Genomic DNA, 22,242 nt, shown 5'->3' with positions numbered 1-22,242 from the left:
AAGTGAGAGCATTGTCATGCCCAGGGAGTGAAAAAAGACACTCTTTGGAAGTGCTCTACATGTGATGTTGCCCTCTGCCTGCAGATGGACACCAACTGTTTTCTGCATGGCATAAGGGCTGAATATATGTACATATTGTAAATACTCTAAATATTGTGATTTTTTTTCTGTCCTTTTGTAATAGTTGGTTTAAAAAGCTATAATGCTCATTTTTCACATGTAATATGCGGACTTCATTCATTGTCATTTCTCATTCCCTGTAATGGTGCATTTACACATAGGCAAGACGCGTTACGAATGTCATTTTTACGTCATTCTTGGCACTTTCCTGACATGACTGACATTAACGTGACTTAACACATCTGAATAGGTTTCTTAATAGTGTGTGTTGGTGTGTGATTTTTGTGGAGCATATTTTTGGCTGTCAAAAAATCTTCCACGAATGTCATGCGTCACCTCATGTCGTGGAGGTCGTAACTGAGCGTGTTGATCCATCTTGATTAGTGGTAATCCTTAATAGAGCGTGACAGCGTTCTTTTCTGACATGCGCACAATTAAACCCTGCTGCACCGCATTCAGTTTCATTGCTGCAATATGCTGAAGAAGGACAGTCAATCAATCAATCAATCAATTTTTTTATATAGCGCCAAATCACAACAAACAGTTGCCCCAAGGCGCTTTATATTGTAAGGCAAGGCCATACAATAATTATGTAAAACCCCAACGGTCAAAACGACCCCCTGTGAGCAAGCACTTGGCTACAGTGGGAAGGAAAAACTCCCTTTTAACAGGAAGAAACCTCCAGCAGAACCAGGCTCAGGGAGGGGCAGTCTTCTGCTGGGACTGGTTGGGGCTGAGGGAGAGAACCAGGAAAAAGACATGCTGTGGAGGGGAGCAGAGATCGATCACTAATGATTAAATGCAGAGTGGTGCATACAGAGCAAAAAGAGAAAGAAACAATGCATCATGGGAACCCCCCAGCAGTCTACGTCTATAGCAGCATAACTAAGGGATGGTTCAGGGTCACCTGATCCAGCCCTAACTATAAGCTTTAGCAAAAAGGAAAGTTTTAAGCCGAATCTTAAAAGTAGAGAGGGTGTCTGTCTCCCTGATCTGAATTGGGAGCTGGTTCCACAGGAGAGGGGCCTGAAAGCTGAAGGCTCTGCCTCCCATTCTACTCTTACAAACCCTAGGAACTACAAGTAAGCCTGCAGTCTGAGAGCGAAGCGCTCTATTGGGGTGATATGGTACTACGAGGTCCCTAAGATAAGATGGGACCTGATTATTCAAAACCTTATAAGTAAGAAGAAGAATTTTAAATTCTATTCTAGAATTAACAGGAAGCCAATGAAGAGAGGCCAATATAGGTGAGATATGCTCTCTCCTTCTAGTCCCCGTCAGTACTCTAGCTGCAGCATTTTGAATTAACTGAAGGCTTTTTAGGGAACTTTTAGGACAACCTGATAATAATGAATTACAATAGTCCAGCCTAGAGGAAATAAATGCATGAATTAGTTTTTCAGCATCACTCTGAGACAAGACCTTTCTGATTTTAGAGATATTGCGTAAATGCAAAAAAGCAGACCTACATATTTGTTTAATATGCGCTTTGAATGACATATCCTGATCAAAAATGACTCCAAGATTTCTCACAGTATTACTAGAGCTCAGGGTAATGCTATCCAGAGTAAGGATCTGGTTAGACACCATGTTTCTAAGATTTGTCAGTTTTATCTGAGTTTAAAAGCAGGAAATTAGAGGTCATCCATGTCTTTATGTCTGTAAGACAATCCTGCAGTTTAGCTAATTGGTGTGTGTCCTCTGGCTTCATGGATAGATAAAGCTGGGTATCATCTGCGTAACAATGAAAATTTAAGCAATACCGTCTAATAATACTGCCTAAGGGAAGCATGTATAAAGTGAATAAAATTGGTCCTAGCACAGAACCTTGTGGAACTCCATAATTAACTTTAGTCTGTGAAGAAGATTCCCCATTTACATGAACAAATTGTAATCTATTAGACAAATATGATTCAAACCACCGCAGCGCAGTGCCTTTAATACCTATGGCATGCTCTAATCTCTGTAATAAAATTTTATGGTCAACAGTATCAAAAGCAGCACTGAGGTCTAACAGAACAAGCACAGAGATGAGTCCACTGTCCGAGGCCATAAGAAGATCATTTGTAACCTTCACTAATGCTGTTTCTGTACTATGATGAATTCTAAAACCTGACTGAAACTCTTCAAATAGACCATTCCTCTGCAGATGATCAGTTAGCTGTTTTACAACTACCCTTTCAAGAATTTTTGAGAGAAAAGGAAGGTTGGAGATTGGCCTATAATTAGCTAAGATAGCTGTGTCAAGTGATGGCTTTTTAAGTAATGGTTTAATTACTGCCACCTTAAAAGCCTGTGGTACATAGCCAACTAACAAAGATAGATTGATCATATTTAAGATCGAAGCATTAAATAATGGTAGGGCTTCCTTGAGCAGCCTGGTAGGAATGGGGTCTAATAAACATGTTGATGGTTTGGATGAAGTAACTAATGAAAATAACTCAGACAGAACAATCGGAGAGAAAGAGTCTAACCAAATACCGGCATCACTGAAAGCAGCCAAAGATAACGATACGTCTTTGGGATGGTTATGAGTAATTTTTTCTCTAATAGTTAAAATTTTGTTAGCAAAGAAAGTCATGAAGTCATTACTAGTTAAAGTTAATGGAATACTCAGCTCAATAGAGCTCTGACTCTTTGTCAGCCTGGCTACAGTGCTGAAAAGAAACCTGGGGTTGTTCTTATTTTCTTCAATTAGTGATGAGTAGAAAGATGTCCTAGCTTTACGGAGGGCTTTTTTATAGAGCAACAGACTCTTTTTCCAGGCTAAGTGAAGATCTTCTAAATTAGTGAGACACCATTTCCTCTCCAACTTACGGGTTATCTGCTTTAAGCTACGAGTTTGTGAGTTATACCACGGAGTCAGGCACTTCTGATTTAAAGCTCTCTTTTTCAGAGGAGCTACAGCATCCAAAGTTGTCTTCAATGAGGATGTAAAACTATTGACGAGATACTCTATCTCACTTACAGAGTTTAGGTAGCTACTCTGCACTGTGTTGGTATATGGCATTAGAGAACATAAAGAAGGAATCATATCCTTAAACCTAGTTACAGCGCTTTCTGAAAGACTTCTAGTGTAATGAAACTTATTCCCCACTGCTGGGTAGTCCATCAGAGTAAATGTAAATGTTATTAAGAAATGATCAGACAGAAGGGAGTTTTCAGGGAATACTGTTAAGTCTTCTATTTCCATACCATAAGTCAGAACAAGATCTAAGATATGATTAAAGTGGTGGGTGGACTCATTTACTTTTTGAGCAAAGCCAATAGAGTCTAATAATAGATTAAATGCAGTGTTGAGGCTGTCATTCTCAGCATCTGTGTGGATGTTAAAATCGCCCACTATAATTATCTTATCTGAGCTAAGCACTAAGTCAGACAAAAGGTCTGAAAATTCACAGAGAAACTCACAGTAACGACCAGGTGGACGATAGATAATAACAAATAAAACTGGTTTTTGGGACTTCCAATTTGGATGGACAAGACTAAGAGTCAAGCTTTCAAATGAATTAAAGCTCTGTCTGGGTTTTTGATTAATTAATAAGCTGGAATGGAAGATTGCTGCTAAACCTCTGCCCCGGCCCGTGCTACGAGCATTCTGACAGTTAGTGTGACTCGGGGGTGTTGACTCATTTAAACTAACATATTCATCCTGCTGTAACCAGGTTTCTGTAAGGCAGAATAAATCAATATGTTGATCAATTATTATATCATTTACCAACAGGGACTTAGAAGAGAGAGACCTAATGTTTAATAGACCACATTTAATAGGCCAAGTCAGCTAAAAGTTTTGTTCCAATGCTCCTCAGCGGGCTCCTGCAGATGTTCCACCTGCTGCTGTGCCTGATGTTTGGGAAAATGAGCGAGATGAGAGCCGCGTGGAGCCACACATCTGGCTCTCTAAGCTCAACTAAGCATGCAGTGACAAAGCTCTTCTGCTGTGCATTTTGAGGAGCAAACTGTAGCGATCTGAATTGTTCAGCAGCTGATGCGATGAATAGGGGTCTGTGTGTGGAGACATTTCGCCTCATTCACAATGTGACAGAACCTAATGCACTGTTACTCTCGATAGCGTGCAACAGCACGGAACATTATTTTTGACCATGTGTAATGGTTCCTGATAATTCTCCAGCAACATGTGCCATTAATCGTAACGCGTGGTAACACATTGCAGCAGTTCCTGAGGACACCTGACGCCTCTGCCCCGAATCATCATATTCGTGATCAGCGGCCAAGAATGTATACTTTGTGGCATTTATGACTTGCCGTTGTTATGTGTACACGCAGCTTAACATTTGGTAAATGCAATGTTACAGGCATGAGTTTAGTCAATAAAGGAGATTACACAGTTTTATTTTGGGACATTTGTTATACATTAATCTACAACTTTCTTCTGTTATACTATTTTGTTGCTCAAAGACTTTGATTAACTAATTTCTAGCACCAAAATGGTTGGTCTCCAAGAGCAAAGAATTTTCTAAAAAAGACATTTCATATTTTCATGTTTAGATCCAAATTCTTTCTCAATACAGTGATCTATGGGGCAACTGTTTGTTGTGATTTGGCGCTATATAAAAAAATTGATTGATTGATTGATTGATCTATGAGGAGGCATTGAGAGGTTTTGAGCCTGACCCAGATAAAGTAGGGCCTGGTTCTCCATCTTTTGCATTCTGAGAAACCAACATTTCTCCAGAATGTATGAGGTTTTGTCTCCCCAGGTGCAATGTTGAGAAATGCTGGTAAATCTATGCACAAACAGTGAAGAAACATAATGACAGGCTTTTAGACCATGCAGAACTCTGCTCAAATCCAGCATATATTTCAGAAAAATATTTTGCTTGGTGCAGATCTCCATGGAAATGTGACACACAAGGAACGCTGAAGCAACCACACAGAATGGTCTTTTTTTGTGTGTGTACCTTCTGCGTCTCTGCAAGTTTTTAGGGTGCACAACGGACTCCCAAATGACATCATCATGTGTAATGGGGCCTTCATGTTATAAATTTTGGTTGATCAAACACAAGAATGACAAGAAGACTGATCGATTTGTGGTCTTTTTTAATCACTCAGATGTTCATCACTTAACAAAATGCACATATTAAAAGACAACCTCTTGGAGGCACTATGCCCCAAGAGAAACAACGTTTATTGACAATTATAACCACGTCAGAGCTCGTATCTTCCGAACCTTGAGTCCCAGATCTCCGCCAGGAAGCTGGCAACAACCAGTGTTTTAGCTCCCTGGGTCACATGGTCTCAGGCTGGAAAAAACAGTCAGTTCCACGAATAATCCAACAATTACCACAAGTGAAATGAACAAACTGAATAAATGTAATTACACATGGAATGAATGGATGTGGTACTTGTTGGTAACCTGGGCTTCCTCCACTCCCGTATGGAAATTTGATTTGTGATCTGCATATCTCGTTTGGCAAAGCCAGATGCTGTTCCTGACACTACCCTCATCATTTACTCGGGCTTGGGTCGAGCACTCAGAATGCAGTGGCTGAGTTACTCAATTACTCAGGATTCAGAAAAGAAAGATACAGATTTGGATGGTGTGTGATTGGTTGTACAGGAGAGTATTTAGGTTACATGGACTCTTCCTCCAGGCCCAGCAGGAGAGCCAGAAGGCAGCTCTGAGATATGAGAGAGCTGTTTCCATGCATACTGCTGCTAGAGAGATGGTGTATGTGGCAGAGCAGGGCCTCTTGGCTGACAAGAACACCATGGATCCCACATGGCAGGAGATGCTCAACCACGCCACCGCCAAGGTAAACACCACTGCTAAGAAATGTGTTGTATTCTTTACACGTTAATGTTTGTGGTTTGATCATTTTTATGAGGAAGAAAGGGGACATGATCATTTTATACGAGGTTTAATGTAAATAAATGCAAAAACTTTTCATCCAGTAATTCTGCTGTACGTTTTTAATCATGTCTACCAAAGGGCCCTGTCCCACTGGTGTTTAGGAGGATTTGCGTATGGATTGCGCACAGAATTGGCCCATATTCGCCAAACATTCGCAATATCCGTGTAACATGCCTGTATGAGTCGGCCGTCATCCGAACACGCCCGTGATCATCCGCAGAGGCACGCATGTCCGCAGCCAGGATTTTTGAGCTGTTCAAAAATCTGAATGCGGATGACATCTGCCTTACATACTCCATATATACTCAATTCATACACAATACATACTCACTCTATGCGCTGTATATCTGCCATTAACCGCTGATATCCGCAACTGACAGGGATTTATGGCTTGGCAGCGGACCGGACAGTGTGTAAAACAGATATATTGCGCACCCATCATGTCCACATCACAAACTAAAATTTGTTGTAGCGAATGCATACAAATTGGCCACAAATAAAGCGTTTTTATTACATCTGCTTTGCAGCTGATTTGCAGACAATCTGTGAATACATAACAAACACATCACATAAACTCAAAGTATTATATGTGGCAGAAAGTGACATACCTGCCAGTCAGTGCCGGTCCAGCTGTGTAGATCCACAAAGACGTAGCTGCTGCAATCCAGGACTTTTATTTAACACCAACAAAAGGAAGAGTTGCTGTTTAGCCACAACTCACTCAAAAAAAAAAAAAAAAAAAAACACCGTCTCACACCCCGAGCGGCTTCCCCCCTCCCGCTCCCCAAACTCATGAACAGTTAACCCTTGCATGACAGAATGAACAAACTCTGTGATCAACTTGTCCAAGTCCAGCAAATACTCCAGAGGCTGTATTGTCTGTGTGAATAGTGATGCCGACGGCCCGAGTGCACTTCTTTTATGACCGCAATACAGATGCCGTGCATGCACAACACGTACGCAATGCATTCATAATACACCCATAATACTGCCGTGATAATCTCAATGTGTCGGATCAGTTTCCTCACTACATGCGTTATATAACCGTGATTGTTCATCATATATTCGCTATATATTATTAATATATCCGTAATTCATACTGGGACATTTGTCATTTTTGGCCATTTTTGTTGCGGACGACAACGAATGCCCACGATTTGTATACTCAATTCATGCGCAATTAATCCTCTCCCCAGTGGGACAGGGCCCTAACTACCTGTTGGGACTGGCACTTTTAATGGCGGGGCTGAGACAGAGCAACCCTCTGTTGGTGGATCTGTGGAATCCAATAGAGGAACCCTTGTTTGATTGTTTTTTGTTTTTTTTTATACAGAAGATTCATATCCTTACAGGCAAGAACTGATTGCAATTTTCAAGGTCATAGGTCAAAGTCAGGGGAAATATTGGAAAAATCCTGATCCTTTAACATTCAGTTTTCAAAAATTCATTGAGAGCATTATGTAGGATGGTATCTTTTATTGAGTGACACAGTTTGATCGGGTGTCGCCGACAGAACGGTCCCTCCTAAAAATTGATCTGCCCTGCCTTCACGTCATTTCAGAGCATCAGCAGCAATGAGACTTTTCACACGTTGGGAATGTGCATGCGCGATGCGGTTGGTTCAGAGGTCAAAAGGTGTAAAAACATAAACAGGACACTCGGTCGGTCAGTGACAGCGTCAGTCAGACAACTGTCTTAATCCATAATAAACATAATTTTTGAGATACTTGTAAGAAGGAGTGAAAATGCACAAAATAATTACCTTTGAGATTATCCCAAACACTTTCTCTACCTCATGAAATGCATAAGACAAGCTGCTGTAGAAAATTCCACTGTGCTTCTGGAGTGATTAAAGATGGTTTTATCAGGCAATCTCTGAGAGCAAATGATTAATGCGCTACAAATAATTATTTTATATAATGCAGCGTCCAGCAGCACACAGCATGGCATCCAGCGGGTCGCGTTGGCACGGTGACTTGCACGTCAGTGTGTGGGGTTAAATGCACGCAAGTCCCGTCGAATCATGACACTCATCCAGCCAGCCGGACTCAAGTTCAGATATCGGGTCGGGGAAATGATTTGCAGTCGGCATCTTTTAAAAGGGCAGCGTAATCTGTCGCCTTGCTCTGTTGTGATACAAATCAATGCGTTTTATCCCACCTGTGTTCATTATTCATTGATCCAAATCACAGGCACATGTGCCTATAAGCCTAATAAATGACACAGAACATGCAGGGAAATGGACCAGGCAGTTACTTCATGATTATTTACTAGAGACAACCATTCAACTGCCATTCACCAACCAGATCCATGATTAATTTTATTTTTGTTCTTCACGAATAATTTATTTCACACTCTTGGAAATACAAACATAGTCCACAAGATTTATAGAGGTCTGCCAAAGCGAAACAGTGATCAGCTGATTCTGTGTTTACGAACAGACACTGTCTGGGTCACAGTTAACAAGTCAGGCAAAACCTGAAGTTTCAGTTCGTGTGCAGCATAAGCTTCAGTTTTTCTTCCTTGGACACCAATACCACGTTTTCACAAAAAAATCTTTCAAGGAATCAACACTCCAACGGGAAAAATAATCAAAGTCTCTGTCATTCTCGCTGCCCACACAGTCAGTCATGATGCCTGGAGACTGCAGTTTACACCTCTTGCTCTTTGACCTCGTGTGCGACACCCAGAGGAGAGTGAGAGTATGAAAGGCTTATTCACCGATTATCGCCTCGTTTCTGCTTTAAAACTGCACTTCAGTCATCATCTACAGTGAGGTAAATAAGTATTTGATCCAATGTCGATTTTGCAAGTTTTCCCACCTGCAAAGAATGTTGAGATCTGTAATTTATATCGTAGGTACACGTCAACTGTGAGAGACAGAATCTAAAAAATATTCAGAAAATCACATTGCATTATTTTATATCATTAATTTGCATTTTATTGCATGAAATAAGTATTTGAACACCTACCAACCAGCAAGAATTCTGTCTCACACAGACCTGTTAATTTTTCTTTAAGAAGCCCTCTTATTATGCACTCTTTGCCTGCATTAACACCTGTTTGAACTTGTTACCTGTATAATAGACACCTGTTCACACACTCAATCAATCACACTCCGACCTGTCCACCATGGCCAAGACCAAAGAGCTGTCTAAGGACACCAGGGACAAAATTTAGACCTGCACAAGGCTGGGATGGACTACAGGAAAACAGGCAAGCAGCTTGGTAGAAGACAACAACTGTTATGATTATTTATTAGAAAGTGGAAGAAACACAAGATGACTGTCAATCTCCCTCGGTCTGGGATTCCATGCAAGATCTCACTTTGTGGGGTAAGGATGATTCTGAGAAAGCTCAGAACTACACAGGAGGACTGGTCAATGACCTGAAGAAAGCTGGGACCACAGTTGCAAAGATTACATGAGTAACACACTACGCCGTCATGGTTTAAATCCTGCAGGGCACACAAGGTCCCACTGCTCACGCCCAGGAGCATCAGCTAGCAGCTCGTTTTAGCCGCGGCGCTCTGATTACACTTCTGCGGCCTTATTGTAAATGATTGTTGTACAAAAGCTTCAGATATCTGTTGCTGAGATAGATGATGACTGGAGGGGAGAGGTTTGAAAAGCAGAAACGAGGTGTTAATCTGTGAACCGCGTCATTGGGGGGGCCAGTTTTTAGGGGACTGTTCGGTTCATACTGAATGTGAGGTATATGCACAGTAAAGCAGAGTTGTTTGACAATAAAATGCTTTCACATAACCACTAACCATGAGTGAAAACAACATTTTTGTGTTATTCATATTCTCTGAAAATGGCCAACAAATCATAACTTGCCAGAGTAGTAAACGTATGAGCACAACTGTATCTGTAGCTGTTCAGATTATGTTCCTACACTGTCAGGTGAATGAAGCAGAAGAAGAGCGACTACACAGTGAGCAGGAGCACCAGAGAGTCACACAACTCTGTCAAGATGCTGAGGCCCGGGTTCAAACCCTTCAGAAAGCCCTGAAGAGGTCATTCTCAAGTCCAAACCCTATTTTGAGCTCAAGGCACAATTCAATCACATTCTGGAGGTGTGTATTCACATTATGGATTATCTATATAACTTAACCACATAGTCATTAATTTAATTAATTAATTACAGCACACTTGGGTTGAGTTGGCACAAGTTTTTACACTGGATGCTCTTACTGACGCAACGCCACAGTACATGGAGAAATGTGGCAGGGGTGGGATTTGAACCAGGAACCTTCACACCGAAGCCAAGTGCACTAACCACTTGACCACCACCCCAGCTCCTAATTACAGCACCTATAATGTGTTAAAAAAATTGTTTAACACATTTAAACATGTTGGCCTTTAAGTGAGTGTCTGACATGGCGATGACGTTGGAAATTGAAGGGGTGATGATGAATGTCATCAGTGCATATGCCCCACAGTGGGCTGTGAATGGAGGAAAAGCTGATTTCTTGAGTGAGTTAGATGAGGTAGTAGAGAGTATACCCAATTATGAAAGAGTGGTGATTGCACTGGGCATGCTGGTTAAGGTAGATGTGGTATGAAGTACAGAATGCAGAAGGACAGATGGTGGTAGATTTTGCCAAAGGAATAGCTGTGAAGAATATGCATTTTAAGAAGAAAGAGGAGCCAAGGTGACACGAGAGTGGAGGAAGGTGCGCAGAGGTGGACTAAATGTAGGTGATGCAGCATGAAAGAATTAGAGACTGTAAAGTGTTGGCAGGGACGTATGTAGCTAGAGAGCTTGGATGGTAGTTTGTATGGTGACTTGGAAGTGATGCAGAGGAGAACTTGACCAAGGATCAAATTTAATGGATTGGCAAAGGACCCCAACACAGAGCGCTACACGAAAGGTAAGAAAAAACAAGTTCATTTTCCACAAAACACAGTTTAAGTCGCAGGCAACAGGCTTGGTCAAAAACAGGAACATCAGCAATCAGTCCAATAGACAAGTCTTTCTGTGGGAGGCGAGGCTGCCACTGACATAAAGTCCCAATGGCAGAAAGTTCCAACACATTACATCCATTTTGGCACCTCCTTCACGGGCTTCATGTCTCTGTGAGGTCGGATTTTAAGGATCTGCCATTAACCTATAACATTATTAATGGACTGGCACCTCCCTACCTAATTTTCAAAAATAACATCTCCCACATCTGTGTGTGGTTGGGCAATTTAATAAACTGTAATAAATTTAAAGGATCTGGATTATTTATGATACCTTTGTCAAGGAGGTATTAAACAAGTTGTGATGTAAATTGATCTTAAATCACAGGAATGTCTATAAAACACCCAGAATGTGGGAGTTTGGAGATGTAAAGGTGATTTTGTACAATATGACTCCTTTAATAATTATCCTATTAGATCCATGACCATTTCATATTTAAATTTGTCCATCTGGATGAAAAACATGAATCAAACATTTTGAGAATTTGATGAAAAAGCACCACAGATGCAGTTTTTGCTCAACTTGCTGAAAGAGAAATACAAAAAGGCCAGAAGGAGTTGCATTTTGTTTGTGGAAAGAAAGCTTGTGACAGGGTGCCAAGAGAACATTGTGGTGTTAAATGAGGAAGTCTGGAGTGGCAGACACGCATGTGAGGGTGATGCAGGATCTGTACAAGGAGAGCGTGGCAGCAGTGAGATGTGTAGTATGAATAACAGTTGTATTCAGGGTGGAGGAGGGAATACACCAAGGATCAGCTCTGAACCCTTTCTTATTTGCAATGGAGATGGGACTGGACAATATCAGACAGTTGTGTCCATGGGCTATGATGTTTTGCAGATGACATTGTGATTTGTAGTGAGAGTAGAGAGCAGGTTGAGATTGTCCCAGAGAAGTGGAGATATACTCTGAAGAGAAAGAGAATGAAAGTCAGAGAGCAAGACCGAGTACATGTGTGTGAATGAGAGGGAACCTGGTAGAATCGTGTGGTTGCAAGGAGTAGAGGTGGTGAAGATACATGACTTTAAACCCTTGGGTTCAACTATTCAAGGTGGTGTGTGGTAGTGAGGTGTAGAAGAGGGTGCAGTAAGGGTGGAGTGGGTGAACATGGGTTTGATACAAAATCATTCCAGTGGTACCCAAGGGTCATCCAAAGAGACCAAGTCCCAAAGACATTGTCTTTGGTCCGTGGTTAGTGTCCAACTCTTGGGAGAGTTCACAGACATTTATGATTGCTTTGCATGTGGGAGTCCATGTTTGTAGATGATAGCGCCATAGTTTCAGTGATATAACAGTATGTATTTTGAGTGGAGAGGTTCAGGGCTGTTCAGAAGTGGAAATGTATACGCACACATGCATGCAGGGAATTGTATTTTGAGGGGATTGTGTGTGATTACTGTTGCTAAGTGAACACAGAAAAGTAAAAACTTCAAACCGCTAAATTCCTTTTCAAAGTTACTCATATAGTGTTTGCTGAAAGAGGAACTTGACTGTTACGGCCTTACTGATGTTGTGCCACTGTGTTTACAGGAACATAAGGCAAAAGTTGTACAGCTGGAGCAGGAGGTGACAAAGTAAAAACCCATATTCTGTTGCCCTGCGCAACCTGGAGCAGATCAGTGAGCAAATCCACACACAGAGGGGAAGAGTCCGGGCCAGCAGGGAGCAGACGTCTGCTTGCGTGGGTCGAAGTTCTCCCGTGGGAGCTGAGGCTGAGGTCAGAGCTTCTGTCTGCATTCAGAACAGCAGCTGTGGAGTTGTAGATGGTATAGACAACAACTGGGCAGTTGGAGAGAAACACGGTTATGGGTGGAGAGACATCGAGAGAGTGGCTGGGGCCAAAGGGAGCAGCTGGAGGCTGGGAAGACCGGATTTGATTGCATGTCTGTCATCAGCTTGCAGACCATCGCCTCTGATCTGGAGAAATGTGACTCGGTGGATCACCTCTGGGACTTCAGCGACAATGGACGTGTGCTAGGGGAAACCTGGGAGCCATATAGGAAGTCGCCACTGAAGCAAGTGAGCTGGAAGGGTGTAAATGATGGACCACAACAGGACACGCCTGACCAAGAGGATGGAACGGCTGGAAAAGATACACAAGTCAGCTTTGTCAAGCAGCACCACAGAAGTGTTAGTCTGTGATATGCAAGCTGATGACTGGGAATCATGAAACAAAATGTAAGGAAGTGAGAGAAGGCTGTAACAGAAATAAGAGGCTCTGAAACAGCAGGTACATCAGTCAGTAACCAGCCCCGACATTCTGCCGCTTTCCAGACTGACATACCGACACCGCAGCAAACTCATAAAACTATCAGCACTACTAAGTACACACAGGTGTGATAAACAACATCAACGGTACACTGAAAAAATGCAAAACCTGAAAGTATATTTTGGCCTGGTCACACGGAATACGACGATTCCTGAACAAAGGGAAAAAAGTAAAAAAGTTACAATTCATTGAGAAAAGGTGACAAATGAGCTTTATCACCGAACAGGCTGCGAATCAAGAGCGCAAAAGGGACAAATGAGGAACAAAACAAAACCAAAGCTAACATTGATCTCGACGTTTTAATGAAACGCACCTGGAGGCACTGCTGGAGCAGTGTGTGTCTACATCTCTGAGTTCCAGGACTCTGCGCTGGGATGGAGCTCATAGTGCCTGAGTCCTGGAGAAACTGCAACAGATGCTGTGGCAGTCTGTGCACACGTCGGTGGACCCACCTGCTCTGGTTCCTCATCCAGAACAAAGAGGGATCATCTCCTTCATCATCAGAACCTCCACTGTCTGATGACACGCTGGGCGCTCCGTCTTGCTCCAATTTAAAAAAAAAAAAAAAAAAAAAAAATCTCTGGTGTGTTGTGGTCACTGCTGTATCACTGTTTTACGTTACTAAGCCATATATATTGATATATAACAGAAAACTGTCAAAAGGGGCAATAAATATAAGTGTAAAGATGATTGAATATATCAGAGCAGTAAATTGATCAGTCTGTGTGAACACGCATTGACTCACATGTGCGGTTATTTCCACCAGGTGCAGCTGATCCACAACATGAATTCTGCCTTCCAGAACAGCTCTTTATATAATCATTTGAATTATCTACCTGTTGCGGCATGTACTTAAGGGCTGGATTATCATTCCTACACTCATATTGTTATATTTAATAAAAATTTAAAAAGCGCACGCAGGAGCTGCTGCTGCTGTGTTCCAAGTACCATTGGAAATTACACAACTTTTTTGTTGTTTCAAATTCAACAGTTGCTTGTGGCCAACACAAGCAACACAAAAGATTAAATCTGGCCTATATAAAGTGCCTGAGCACAGTGAAGCTGACTCCCCCACCCAGATAAAAAAAAAAAATCCAAGCAAACAGACTGAGTTTGCCCTGTAATTTCCGACGGTACATGAAGGCAGCGGCAGCAGCAGCGCTCAAAAACAGCTTCTGCACTGTGTGAAAACATTCAGCTGGTTGAAAGGAGTCAAACTAAACGTTACACAAACTAAGCAAACGATAAAAAACCATCAAGAACGACAGCAAAACGAAATACAGATGAATTGAGGTTTTCGGTGGCATTCGTTCAAATTTTTCAAAAGTTTAAAACTCCTGATGAAACACAGCTGCAGGAATGAAGCTGCGCGAAGGTTAAACGATGCCAACGAAAGTCCAGATTTGTTGCCCTTCGTTAAGTGCCGTGTGACTTGGCCATAAGATAAAACAAAAGTGCTTCAGTCAAATTTCAGTAAGATATAATTACTTGTTCTAGATAATGCATCCTAAAATCTTGTCTCATAAACATCTTGTTTTGAGCATATCTGAGTCTTTCTTGACTCTGTGATTTTTTTTTTTTTTAAGCTGTTATTTTTTAAAAGATACTTTTTCCAGACTCTGTCATCCATATTTTTTTTTAACTGGATTGGCCTGTCCTGTCATTTGTTTCAAAGAAAGTGCATGTCAAAAAGATACTGCATTGTTATTAATGGCCACAAGATGGCACCACCTTCACATGTGACAACTGAATGCTGCTCCTGTACATTGATCTGAATGAGTAGGAGGGTCTGGGTGTTTGAGAACTAAGCTATGGTAAGGCAACTGTATAATTGGTCATTTAGGAAAGTTGATTTACATTTAGTGTGGTAAATGTGTGTACATTTTGCTCTGCATTGAAGTGATCCATGCGTCCGGACACCTTGTATTTTGTCTGTTCGCTGTTGACAGGAAACAGTTTGTTCAGAGTTCTTTTTGCTTTTAATTAGCCCATTAGCTTCTCATTGCAGTGATGAGTTTTCTGGGAATTCCCGGAAATCTAGGTTTTTACTTCCATGGCAAACGTTTCCAGGTTATTTTTGTTTTGCTGGCCCATGTCTGATTTAGTCTGTGGTCTGATATCATAATGTTCGTATTTGTAAAATCGTTCAGAAACGTCTCTGATGTGACGTCAGTGGATATAAGTCTCACATTTTCATGTCCTGATCTGACACTGAAGGATAAATGTAATGTGCTGCCACTCGTCCACACAGCAGCTAATGAGAGACATCGTTATGGGTTTTAAAACGAGCTCCGTGTCGTGTTGAAACTACAAAGAAATGGGTGAAATGTTCTGCTGCAGAAAGACTGTTTAAAGTTCATCAGGGTTAAATTCAAATGGAGTTGGTTCAAACAAAAACTAAAACAGCAACCAGACTTTTTTTTTTATCATTTATTTGGAAAAGCTAACAGTCCTGGTGTTGCAGACCGAACGTTCCCCCCCCCCAAAAAAAGTTTATTTTACAGTTGAAAGGCTTTGTGTTTCCAAAAGCTCAGTTTGAAAAACAGCAGACGTGAGAGATCAGAGAAGGAGGGGGAGGGGGAGGGAGAGAGAGCAGAGAAGGGGTGGAAAGGAGGAGGGGCACAGCGCCAGTGAACGAAGAAAGTAGTTTAAAAAGTAGTTTTAAAAGTAGTTTAAGTAGTTTTAGTCATTTAAAACAGCAGGTTTGAAAAAATCAGTCCAGGTTCAGCTCTTGTTCAAACAAGGCATTTAGGTGTTACATTGTTTAAAAAGAAAAAGTAATGCAATCCCACTCAAATTGTTGAAAAAGACCCCATGGAAAAAATAACTTTGATCTTACATATATTACAACATTCTTAAGTTCAATGCATCTAAAACCACAGAAAATTAGTTAAGGCTTGTCAAGAATGTTTAGGGGCATAAAACCATATAGCTTCAGGGAGCAGCAGATCCAGGGGCCCATGACCCCCCGAAGCTATGAGCTGCGATCACATAATTTACCCGGCGCTAAAATGGCCCTAGCTCGAACCCTGTTGACCTGAAAGCAGGCGGCGGAGAAACAGAAGTGTAGGGACCGTTTCCAAAGTGCATAAACAAGGAAAATATTCAATAAATCCAGGTTTGGTGTCACCAAATTCACTGAACACATCAACGTTCTCCTGCTGGTGATCAGTTTCGAAAAATGTCATTGTGAAAAACTGGAGAATATTTTATTGAAATTTTCAAGTGTCAATGTTAAACGGTGTAGTGACACAAAATGCACAGCAGACATCAGTGGGGTCCTGCTTGGTTATACAACCCCTGGCAAACATTATGGAATCACCGGTCTCGGAGGATGTTCATTCAGTTGTTTAATTTTGTAGAAAAAAAGCAGATCACAGACATGATACAAAACTAAAGTCATTTCAAATGGCAGCTTTCTGGCTTTAAGAAACACTACAAGAAATCAAATCAAATCAATTTTATTTATATAGCGCCAAATCACAACAAACAGTTGCCCCAAGGCGCCTTAAATCAGGAAAAAAATTGTTGCAGTCAGTAACGGTTACTTTTTAGACCAAGCAGAGGGAAAAAAATATGGACTCACTCAATTCTGAGGAATAAATTATGGTAATCACCCTGTAAGTTTTCATCCCCAAAACTAACACCTGCATCAAATCAGCTCTGCTTGTTAGTCTGCATCTAAAAAGGAGTGATCACACCTTGGAGAGCTGTTGCACCATGTGGACTGACATGAATCATGGCTCCAACATGAGAGATGTCAATTGAAACAAAGGAGAGGATTATCAAACTCTTAAAAGAGGGTAAATCATCACGCAATGTTGCAAAAGATGTTGGTTGTTCAGTCAGCTGTGTCTAAACTCTGGACCAAATACAAACAACATGGGAAGGTTGTTAAAGGCAAACATACTGGTAGACCAAGGAAGACATCAAAGCGTCAAGACAGAAAACTTAAAGCAATATGTCTCAAAAATCGAAAATGCACAACAAAAGAAATGAGAAACGAATGGGAGGAAACTGGAGTCAACGTCTGTGACTGAACTGTAAGAAACCGCCTAAAGGAAATGGGATTTACATACAGAAAAGCTAAACAAAAGCCATCATTAACACCTAAACAGAAAAAAAACAAGGTTACAGTGGGCTAAGGAAAAGCAATCGTGGACTGTGGATGACTGGAGGAAAGTCATATTCAGTGATGAATCTCGAATCTGCATTGGGCAAGGTGATGATGCTGGAACTTTTGTTTGGTGCCGTTCCAATGAGATTTATAAAGATGACTGCCTGAAGAGAACATGTAAATTTCCACAGTCATTGATGATATGGGGCTGCATGTCAGGTTGATATTTGGACACTTTTCTTATCCCATCAATTGAAGGATGTTTGGGGATGATGAAATCATTTTTCAAGATGATAATGCATCGTGCCATAGAGCAAAAACTGTGAAAACATTCCTTGCAAAAAGACACATAGGGTCAATGTCATGGCCTGCAAATAGTCCGGATCTTAATCCAATTGAAAAATCTTTGGAAGTTGAAGAAAATGGTCCATGACAAGGCTCCAGCCTGCAAAGCTGATGTTGCTGCTGTTGTACCACCTCTGGCTTTTATAACAGCTTGCAGTCTGTGAGGCATGGACTTAATGAGTGACAAACAGTACTCTTCATCAATCTGGCTCCAACTTTCTCTGATTGCTGTTGCCAGATCAGCTTTGCAGGTTGGAGCCTTGTCATGGACCATTTTCTTCCATTTTCTTGTTAATAATGGCTTTCGTTTCTGTATGTAAATCCCATTTCCTTTAGGCGGTTTCTTATAGTTCGGTCATAGACGTTGACTCCAGTTTCCTCCCATTCGTTCCTCATTTGTTTTGTTGTGCATTTTCGATTTTTGAGACATACTGCTTTAAGAGTTCTGTCTTGACGCTTTATGTTTGCAATATGTTTGCCTTTAACAATCTTCCCATGTTGTTTGTATTTGGTCCAGAGTTTAGACACAGCTGACTGTGAACAGCCAACATCTTTTTCAACATTGTGTGATGATTACCCTCTTTAAGAGTTTGATAGATGCAGACTACGAGCAGATCTGATTTGATGCAGGTGTTAGTTTTGGGGATGAAATTTCACAGGGTGATTCCATAATTTATTCCTCAGAATTGAGTGATTCCATATTTTTTTCCCTCTGCTTGGTCTAAAAAAGTAACCGTTACTGACTGCCCACAATTATTTTTCCTGATTTCTTATAGTGTTTCTTAAAGCCAGAAAGTTGCCATTTGAAATGACTTTAGTTTTGTGTCATGTCTGTGATCTGCTTTTTTTTCTACAAAATTAAACAACTGAATGAACATCCTCCAAGGCCGGTGATTCCATAATTATTGCCAGGGGTTGTACTACAGCACTCAGTTTGGAAAAATGTGCAAAATTTAATGTTAGTGATTTTGTATCATTAAAATAAGTCATAAAATGACCAATAAAATTCAATGAAGATCACACACTTGCTTCAAAAAACCAACAAATTAATTAATCCTTAAGACATCAAAAAGTGAAAAAATCGTTAAAATACATAATATTGGTAAAGAAACTGTTAAACAGCATGAAGAAGGTGCAACGGCTTGATTTAATCTGGATTAATTTCTTCTTCTAATGGCAAAATTCTATAAAATGTTAAAGATCGGAAGTTAATTTGTTGCATTTTTAACATTGCTTTGGATATTAAAATACTCAATTATAAATTGTGCTAATCTAAAAACAGTTTTAGATATATGTACACTATTAAACCTATAAATTTTAAATAATTTTCATTGTTTATTTTATACCCTGATTGGACTAAGCTGTTGAAGATTGTGTGTGTGTGTGTTTATGTTATTGTGGTCTTGATTCTGCATTTATTGCAGCTTGTGATTCCTGTTTTATTTTGGTGGTCCCAGCTTCCTTGTGTGTTTTCGTAACTTTCTTCCTGTGTTTTACCTCAACTGTTTCCAATTAGCGATTACCTCACCTGTCTCCCATTTGTGTGAATCCACAAATTGACCCGTCCGCACGTCTTTCATTAAAAAAATCTCCTTTAACAGTGGAATATCCGGATAAAATGCTGAAACCGACTTCTTCTGAAACTTCTCTGTTCTCTCACGACGTCCTGGATCAATAGAGCCTGAAATGTGGAGGTTTTCAGCTTGAAACAGGCTGATGATGGCGCCTGGGAGCGCTGCACGACGTCTCACACCGTGGGAAGTCCTTTAAAGCGACAGTGTCACCCTCAAATCTCTCATCAGCCGTTAAAATTTTCACTGAAAACCAGCTTAATTTTTCGAACCATGTCCCACTTCGATGTGTCTCACAGGTTTAGAAAAAATTTGATCAAACAAAGCGCCAGTCTCTCAGCAACTTCTCAGACAAGGAATTCCGACGAGGGGCTGGACGACTCCTCCCACAAGGAGTGCTCACAGGCGAATGACGTCACCGACAGGCATGGAAAAACTCATGCATGTGCACGAGGGTTCATGCATGTCTGACGTAAAAACATATGAATGAAATCCATATAGTTTTTGAAAAAAATAAAAGGACCTATACTTTATGGATAGACCTCGTAGTCAATTTTTCCTAGACTTTAGACATAAGCAGTTGAAATATAACACTTAGAAGCCAGGAACAAAATTGTGTTACATAGTGTAATCAGTTTTATTGCCAGTTTCTTTAGACAAGTCAGGGGATGGATACATGCAAATTCAGTAAGGTATATCTTATATTACAGTTCAAAGGTGGAACTATGCTAGTATACTAAGGTTTATCTAAAAAGTAGTGTAAAATAGAGGAGCAGAATGAACATTTTTAAATCACTGAATATGTCTTGGAATATATTACATTAATTACAAAGAAATACAAACAGTTTAGCACTCTGGTAATCTGTATGGGAGTGGCTAAAAAACTGAGTGACTGTGCAAGACGGAGAAGACTGAGGAAAGCCACCAAGACACCCACACAACCCAGAAGTTACAGGCTTCAGTGGCTGTGATTGGAGAAACTGTGCACAGTGCATGTTTTGAATTTTGTATCCACCAGTTATACAGCTTCATGATGAGTGATATAGAGGAGGATTTTCTTTAAAACAAAGTTCAGGTACAATTTGCCAGAAGGTGCATCTGAGATGAAAGGCCTAGATCTGTTTTGATTGAAAGAAAATCCTTTATTCTGACTATCAGTTTCTGGTTCTTCCGTGAACCACCTGTTGTGTTTCAACAGAAAATGAAGTCTGTGTGGATCCTCAGGAAAAACTGCACTTTTAGCAAGAACACAGCGAACTTAATTACAAGCCTCTTATAGAGAACAACTACATAACGGTTTTCCCGCTCACTGCTCACCAACAACTGCAACCGCAAAATGACAAACCCACCTCTTTTGTACACCTGGGAGCGAGCTCCCCTGCTGGTCTCCATTGGACACCACACAAACCATTAGGAATGTTTGTTTGGGAATTAAGAATGAGGAGACAAGGAATGCAGACGAGTCGGTCACGTGTCCTCCATCACAGATGCTTAAAGGACCACACTGGACAGTTTGGTGGTTCAGACAAATACACAGTTTATTTCAAAACTACTACTTTTTTGTTCTATGTTCACTGCAGTAGCCTTGCACCTGGTGATGTGCGTATATCTACCTTGATTGATCGTTTCAAAACTACTTGCACAACTCTTCAAAGTTCAGGCTATTTCATGATGTCGTGTAATCTGTCTTTATTTGGTGACTGTTATTATGGTCAGGCAGTATGAAAAATAGGCGGCAAATATTAATCCTTAATCAGATGTTAATCCTTATTCAAACCAAAGTGACAATCTTTAGATTCTCCAGATCACAAAATTAAAATTCCAAAGACACACTGCAAATCAGAGTGATAGTTTTGTATTGTATTGGGACCTCGTAGTACCATATCACCCCAATAGAGCGCTTCGCTCTCAGACTGCAGGCTTACTTGTAGTTCCTAGGGTTTGTAAGAGTAGAATGGGAGACAGACACCCTCTCTACTTTTAAGATTAGGCTTAAAACTTTCCTTTTTGCTAAAGCTTATAGTTAGGGCTGGATCAGGTGACCCTGAACCATCCCTTAGTTATGCTGCTATAGACTTAGACTGCTGGGGGGGGGGGTTCCCATGATGCACCCAGTGTTTCTTTTTATTCACCTCTTTCTGCTCTGTATGCACCACTCTGCTTTTAATCATTAGTGATTGATCTCTGCTCCCCTCCACAGCATGTCTTTTTCCCTGATTCTCTCCCTCAGCCCCAACCAGTCCCAGCAGAAGACTGCCCCTCCCTGAGCCTAGTTCTGCTGGAGGTTTCTTCCTGTTAAAAGGGAGTTTTTCCTTCCCACTGTCACCAAATGCTTGCTCATAGGGGGTCGTTTTGACCGTTGGGGTTTTTCTGTAATTATTGTATGGCCTTGCCTTACATTATAAAGCGCCTTGGGGCGACTGTTGTGATTTGGCGCTATATAAATAAAATTGATTTGGAAATATAATTAAATAGAAAGGTAATGACTTAAAACTGTAAAGCCTGACACATTAAAAAAAAATAGCCAGAAAATTCCAATTTTTTGGAACTGAGATGCTTATTAAACCTTTTGACAAAATCCCCACTTTTTTTTTTTTTTGCCATATCATCATGTTTATGATTTTTTTTTTATATCACATTTCACACATTGGGCATTTTTTGCTCACAACAATGTTAATTTTAGATATAACATTTTGAAAATATAGAACATCTCAGGCTGTTTTTCCCTTCTTTTTTTAACATACCATTTTTTGAGGCTTTTTGATTCACTTTGTGACTGGCACAAAAACAGATTCTGTCCTTGTTCAGGAAAATATGGACCTTACACTTCTCACATGTGAGAAGTGACTGTCGGTGCAGTGCTTGCATTTCTGTCAGATTTCCATGTTGGAAAATGATCAGTGCCCTCCCCCTCACATCAAGAGGCACACTGCAGCTTGGCCTTTTACGGGGTGATGTTGGAGTCTCTTCTGGAGAGGAT

General features: G+C 40.8%; 1 protein-coding gene across 1 annotated transcript in view; it reads left to right on the top strand.

The window, feature by feature from the left end:
• Window positions 1–13,153, top strand: part of LOC117502114 (SH3 domain-binding protein 5-like) — a 38,443-nt gene extending 25,290 nt beyond the window's left edge. The window contains 6 exon segments of the mRNA XM_034161125.1: window positions 5,736–5,897; window positions 9,901–10,012; window positions 10,015–10,073; window positions 12,491–12,534; window positions 12,536–12,753; window positions 12,756–13,153. Of these exon segments, the coding sequence (XP_034017016.1) occupies window positions 5,736–5,897; window positions 9,901–10,012; window positions 10,015–10,073; window positions 12,491–12,534; window positions 12,536–12,753; window positions 12,756–13,102 (942 nt within the window). The 3' untranslated portion in view covers window positions 13,103–13,153.
• The last annotated feature ends 9,089 nt before the right edge of the window (window positions 13,154–22,242 follow it).

This window comes from Thalassophryne amazonica, chromosome 20 (genome assembly GCF_902500255.1).
Source record: "Thalassophryne amazonica chromosome 20, fThaAma1.1, whole genome shotgun sequence".
Taxonomy (NCBI): domain Eukaryota; kingdom Metazoa; phylum Chordata; class Actinopteri; order Batrachoidiformes; family Batrachoididae; genus Thalassophryne; species Thalassophryne amazonica.
This window is presented reverse-complemented; position numbering and strand designations above follow the sequence as displayed.